The sequence below is a fragment of the Euphorbia lathyris genome, chromosome 1 (genome assembly GCF_963576675.1).
Source record: "Euphorbia lathyris chromosome 1, ddEupLath1.1, whole genome shotgun sequence".
Classification (NCBI taxonomy): Eukaryota; Viridiplantae; Streptophyta; class Magnoliopsida; order Malpighiales; family Euphorbiaceae; genus Euphorbia; species Euphorbia lathyris.
In genome coordinates, this window is record NC_088910.1 from 25,349,351 (window position 1) to 25,355,703 (window position 6,353).

The 6,353-nt window shown below is 34.1% G+C and overlaps 1 protein-coding gene across 2 annotated transcripts; it reads left to right on the plus strand.

Annotated features, from left to right (window-relative positions):
* Positions 1-406: 406 nt before the first annotated feature.
* On the plus strand, positions 407-2,700 carry LOC136224172 (uncharacterized). Of its 2 annotated transcripts, none has more exons than XM_066012538.1 (3): positions 407-695; positions 1,176-1,280; positions 2,402-2,700. In XM_066012538.1, exons 1-3 carry the CDS (start codon positions 497-499, stop codon positions 2,410-2,412), a joined length of 315 nt encoding a protein of 104 aa, XP_065868610.1. In that variant the 5' UTR covers positions 407-496; the 3' UTR covers positions 2,413-2,700. The 2 variants fall into 2 exon arrangements, with proteins under 2 accessions (XP_065868610.1, XP_065868542.1); XM_066012470.1 differs by having other exon boundaries at positions 408-695; positions 1,176-1,276.
* The last annotated feature ends 3,653 nt before the right edge of the window (positions 2,701-6,353 follow it).

Here is a 6,353-nt window from a genome sequence, read left to right on the forward strand (position 1 = left end):
CCACATTTTAAAATATACTTGCTAAGTTTCCCACATCATCATTTCGCATGTCAAATGAATACTCACTAGTCCGAACCCTTTTTGTTAAAAATAATAAAGCCAATAATTTAAAAAATACATATTTCATCTGAAAAAGAAAAAACACGAGGGAAGAAAAATAATTTAGAGATAATCAAGGGGTTAAATAAGATATTTAATTCTTATTATCTCGGACTCGGTCGGGCCAAGATTTTCCTCCTCTGAGTTGTCAAATTCCTTTTGTTTTGGAAATCGATTGCATGTGGTCGATAGATAGCGCGAGTAAGCGATTTCCATACTCTCATGTGGGTGAGAGAAATTAAGTGTTTTAAGGCAGAAAAAGAAAAGCCACACTACAGCGCAGTCTATATATAGGCCCTCTGAAACCCTTCAAATGCTAACTTAAAAATTTGCAGCAAAACAAAGCAAAGCAAATTATCCCAACTAACACAAAACGATCTATTTCCCGTCCGGCGTAATGGATCCGACCGGGAGCGAAACAGGTCAGTGGACAAACGAGAAACACCTCCACTTCCTGAATTCAATGGAGGCGGCCTTTGTACACACAATGCTTGAAGACAACGGCCGTTCCCTCCGTCTCGACCGTTACATGCCGGATAGCTCAGAATCAACCTTAGATTTAAAATCTCAGAGACCTAAAAAGCAATCGATCTCAGGTATATATACAATTGTCTTTTCCACTGCCTTATGGTGCATTATAGCTGATATCCATGGTTGCTTAGGTGAAACTTGCTGTTAATCTTCACTTTGCATCTTGTTTGGCTGATTTAGCTCTCTTGATGAGATTTTGGGGGCTTGTTTGGCTAAATTCCTAGATATTTTCTTCTGTACATAGTTTTTTTAATTGAGATTCAATTATTCATTTCATCGAAGATATGATAGGAGGAATAATAATAATTTAATAAACAAACATGAGAAAAGTATTGAGTATAATTGGGCGAAGGAGTTGTAGTTAACGTGAAAATTGAGATTTGAGTAGCTAGCCTCCAAAAAAAAACCCATGAAATATTGAAAATTCGAATATGTAGAAGATATTTTTTGTGGAGATATGGGAGAGGAGAGAGGAGGTACATTGATCCACTTTTGTTTTACTTTTACAAGCGCTTTTTAGTCATAAAGAATTGCGGTGTTTGCAGGTTACAATAATGGCGGTAGAAGAAGCAGAATAGATCGGAGAACAAAGAGATTATCGTCTTCTGATCATCAATCTCAGCCCTCCGATGCATCTCAAGATCAGGTTGGTTAGTCACACTAACTATTTATTAAACATGCGAAATACATCTCTCCTTTTCCGTTATTGATCTTTTATGGATTCAAGAGATTTTAGACCTCTAGATTTTTAATCTTGATCATGATCATGATCATGATCACTAAAATATCAGGAGATGTTTTGCATTTTGATTTTGGACCCCACTTTTAATGTGCTACAGAAAAGAAAAGTACAGTTTACATTTTCATGCAATTATAACCCGTATATTTTATACCAACCAATAGGATAATAATAATAATAATAATAATAATAATAATAATAATACGTTATTGATTAATTTGATTGGTCAGATTATATTATATGCTCCTGTCCATTTTTTAAATAGTAAAGTTATATAATATCTCAATGCATGCTAATAATATCTACTTTTTTTTTTAAGAGATAATAAATATCTACTTCGTATGAGTACAAGAACAGTTGTTTTCCATATTAAATAATTTTACATTGGCTTAAATAACTATTCACAATAATATAATAATGAAATTGCATGATTATAACAAGGAATAGGTTAAAAGGAATCTATTAACTCGTAAAAAATTCATTCCTATTATGTAATGTGATGTTAAATTAAAAATTAATGGCTTAATGCATATATACACACTTAAATTTGATAAGTTTTGTCTAATGGCATTCTGAACTTTTAAAATAATCTATCACACACTTATAATTGGCTTTAAAAACCTATGACACACTTGTAGTTGGCTATAAAAACACTATAGTTGGCTTATTCGGACCTCATACATACAAAATCGTTGATTTTTCGTCTTTGACGGATGAGGTGGCATACCGAACGAACTCACGCGCTTTTCTTTTTTTATAACACGTATACCACCCTGTTCGTTAAAGATGAAAGATCAACGATTTTGTGTGTAGAAGGTCCGAATGAGCCAATTATAAGTGTGTAATAGGGTTTTAAAGCCAACTATAGGTATGTGATAGGTTTTTAAAGCTAATTATAGGTATGTGATAGGTTATTTTAAAAGTTCAGGGTGCCAATAGAAAAAATATACTAAATTTAAGATGTAAACATGCATTAAACTAAAAATTAATTGAATAAAAGCAATTGGTCTAATTATAAGTGATGTGTGACAGGTGGTCCCTGAGTTTGAGAACATAAGTGATAGAAGTGATAAAAATGAAAGAGATCATCATCTTAATGGAGAAGAAGTTGCAGCTAGCTAGCTAGGGTATCTGCCAATTGAGAAGGATGCTTTACCTAATTAATGAACTTTTTATTTTATTGTTGAAATCTAATCTTAATTAATTTCTTATTATTTAATGATTAGCATTACATAATTTGCTGAGAAATACTATTATTTTTTTATATAGTGTAAGCAAATATTATTATTATTATGAGCAATGTCAGGCTTTAGATAAGGTCGCAAAGTCCATTTTATAAGGTCGCAAAGTCCATTTCTTCTAATCTTGCCATCTGCCTTTATCATCATATTTCTTTCGCCCTTTTCTTTGTTTATTTTACTGTTTATCTCATGGACCCATATAAGTGATAAGAAAGTAATTATATATATATATATATATATATATAAAGACCTGTTTTCTTTTAGTGTAAGCTAAGATGTATATCATCATCAACAATCAAATTGTTTGAAAAACTCAACTTTTCATTGTTTTTATTTTTCAAAATTTAAAAAGAGATAAACAAGATTGTGAATCTGAAAAAGATGTTAAGAATCCGATAAAGAGCATACTGAAAAGAAGAAACTTGCACAAAGAAAATAGAGGAGAGCATTACACAGAGAGAAGCGGAAAAGAGGATAGCGTTTGAATCAAAGGGTATAGCAGTAATATATGTAAAATCCCATCACTTACTGTATGAAGTGGGAATTTTTTTTTTTTTTTTTTTTTTAATTTTAACTTGGTTTGAACATTTTGTTTCTGGAGGATGGTTTCGACCTACAATCCCTCGGCCTATATATCAATATCAATTGTGTTATGCTCCTTTGATACTTAATTGAACGTTTAAAATGATATAGGTCCTGTTTGGTAAAGAGCGTTTTGGGATAAAAAGGGCGGTTTTGACCAACTTTAGAGGTTTGACCACTGAAACCGCTAATTGAAGTGTTTGGTGGAGAGAGGTTTGAGAGAGAGTTTTGGGATGAAAACGCTAATTTAGAAAAAGCTCTTAAAATGAGCTTTTTCAATTAGCGTTTTGCAATATTAAAATTAATGGACTTCTTTAACCCTAATAGATAGACTCCCTCTTCTCCTGCGCCAAAATTAATGCCCTTATTCGTCTTTTTGCACAAACCGCTATTATCAATCAGCTAATTTTTACCAAACAGGTCTACACAAACAGCTAATCAAATCAGCTAGTCAAATTAGCTAATGTAATCAGCTAACAGCTAACAGCTAATGTAATCAGCTAACAGCTAACAGCTAATTCCCAAACAGGGCCATAATATTACAAATATCAAATACATTTAAATTAATCAAGTGGTTAATTAATAGTTATAATTTGCTACTAAACATTAACCAATCTGTAAGATGAACGTTTCTTCATGAGAGCAAAACCTAATCGTCAAGAAAAATATCGTCTTCTTCTAAGTTTTGGGTTTTAGCCGAGAGATGAGCCTCTTTTGTTTGTTTGTTTTTTTTTTTTTTTTGCTTTTATTTATTGAATAAACTTTTTGACCGTGATAGATTTGATAGTTTATTCATTATTTGTAGTTTTTTTTTGTTCTGCCTATCTATATAGGTGGTTGTTGTCTATCTTCCCATAAGAGAGTTTTGTCTATCATCATATAGATCTGGGTGTGATTATGAAGTTATGTTTGGAGAAAAAAAACGACTTGGATAGAGTATGTTTCTTATTGTTGTGCCAAAAACAAACACTATCTACTATCATTCAGATACAGATTCAAACTTATGTGATGTACTTCTGGATTATAATTTTTGAATTACTTACGTCGAAATGTAATATTTTCCTTATAAATGAAACAATTATATTTCGTCTAAAAATATATAGTTATAATTTGGTTAAACAATAATTAATCTTAAACTTTTATGGTTTTAAAAATTGAATCCTTTAATCATATAAAAATTAAAAACTAAGGACCTAGTTCTTAAAACTTTAAAAGTATTAAACTTTAATAATGTGTTTTGACATTAGTTTATTTAATCATTTTATTATTTTAAAAGATATAGAATAATGATTCGTATAAGTTTGGTTATAAACATGTACTACTTAGTAATAACCGATAACAAAAGGATACCAACTAAGATGTACATAAAAATAAGTTTGGAATGATAGAATGAAAAGAAAAAGGAAGATATTTATAAAGTGGGAAGGCAGATATTTGTTGTGATACTATTATAGAAGTGAATCTAGTTAATCGCTTTTGTTAATTCCGTAATTAATTTGATTAAAATAAGGAAAAGGATAAAGGAGAAAGAGACAAGGGTGATCTTGCTTAGGAAAAAGATCAAGTCATAGTCATAGGATAGAGAGGTGGTTGCTTAATCTTTTCACTTTTTCATAAAACAATAATAATGCAAAAGCATATTAATTAGTTACAGCTATACAAACACAAAAGTCAGAAATATCACTTTTCCCTTTTTTGGGACTTGGGATCCATACACTTTCCTAAGGTTATGTGAATGTGGGTCACCATATATATGGCTAAGATTTTTTTAGGTTTAAAATGTAAGAAAAAAACGATTAGAATTTTTGTTTAAGGGAACCAATTTTATTAAAATCAATAAATTACATCGATAATAAAAGGTGATTATACACCACATGCAAATTTAAAAGTGATAGTTCTAACTAAAGAATGACTTACCAAATTCGTTCAAGAAAGATACAATTAGAGAGAACGTTTGTGAAATACATCAAAATAAAGAAAGTTGGTTAATAGTTTGAACTATTGAGAGACAATTAGATTGAACGAAGAACGAAGAGGCGCTCTGTTGCTCTGCTAGGGTTTGGGGATTCCGCCGCTCTCTCTCTCTACCTCCCTTTGCTGCTCCGTCGCTCTCCCTCCCCTCGCCATCGTTCGGTTTTCGCAGGCCGCCGCTCTTCCTCTCTTCGGTTTTCGCGGATCTATCGCACCGAGCTCCTGCCGCCGTCCGCGCCTTCGACTCCTGTCTATGTTCGTCGCCGCGGATCTGCGCCGCCGCTGCTTTGTAGGCGCGGACCTATCGCACCGTCGCGCCTGCGCCTGCCGTCGGGCGCCCGTCCGACGTGCCGAGCGTCGGACGTCGGAGAGGGGGCGTCACCCGTCGAGCGTCGGGCGCGGTCCGACGCACGGTCAGCGTCGCTCGACGGCCGTTCGGCGACCGCCCGGCCGTGTCGGGCATCGCCTGGCAGTCGTCGGCCGATGCCCGACAACGTCGGGCGGACGCCCAACGCGAGTCGGGCGATCGCCCAACGCGAGTCGGGCGATCGCCCAACGCGAGTCGGGCGTCGCCCAACATAAGTTGGGCGTTCGCCCAACTCCCGTCGGGCGACGCCCAAAACTTTTTTGGGATCCGTGCCTATAATTGCACGGATCCCCATGCATTTGAGGAGGAGGAATTTTGGAGCTTCTCACTCTAGAAAATTATTTTAGAGAGAGAATGTGAATTTTTGGGAGAAAACATTTTTTTTTCTAAAAAATCCAAATTTCCTAAAAGTTTAATATTTTATCAAAACACCAAAAACACCGAAAAATCCTAACTCGTGGAATCGACCGACATCAAGCCGTCCATACCGATCTTGAGGTATTATCTGAGGACTAGACTCGTTTTATTTAATTTATTTTCTTTATTTATTTATTTTTAGGATATAGTTTTTTATTTATTTAGTTAGTTATTTATTTATCACATTTATTTATTTTTCCGTATTTATTTAAATTCCGTCACGCCTCAAATAAACGTTTGGTTTTGTTTTGAAATAAAAAACCTCGTTTTAACATCCCAATACGAACTGTGATCCCGTTTGAGGGTAGTTCGGGATTAAAACGTTGTATATATATAGATTTGAGAAAACCCCTTTTTAATTAACGTTTTAAAAATAAAACATCGTTTTAGGAGTCTCCGTTATAGA

Coding starts and splice junctions, on each gene's coding strand:
- LOC136224172 (XM_066012470.1), top strand. CDS start 497: ATGGATCCGACCGGGAGCGAAACAGGTCAGTGGACAAACGAGAAACAC. Junction 696..1,175: donor TAAAAAGCAATCGATCTCAG/GTATATATACAA, acceptor CGGTGTTTGCAG/GTTACAATAATGGCGGTAGA. Junction 1,277..2,401: donor CCGATGCATCTCAAGATCAG/GTTGGTTAGTCA, acceptor GATGTGTGACAG/GTGGTCCCTGAGTTTGAGAA.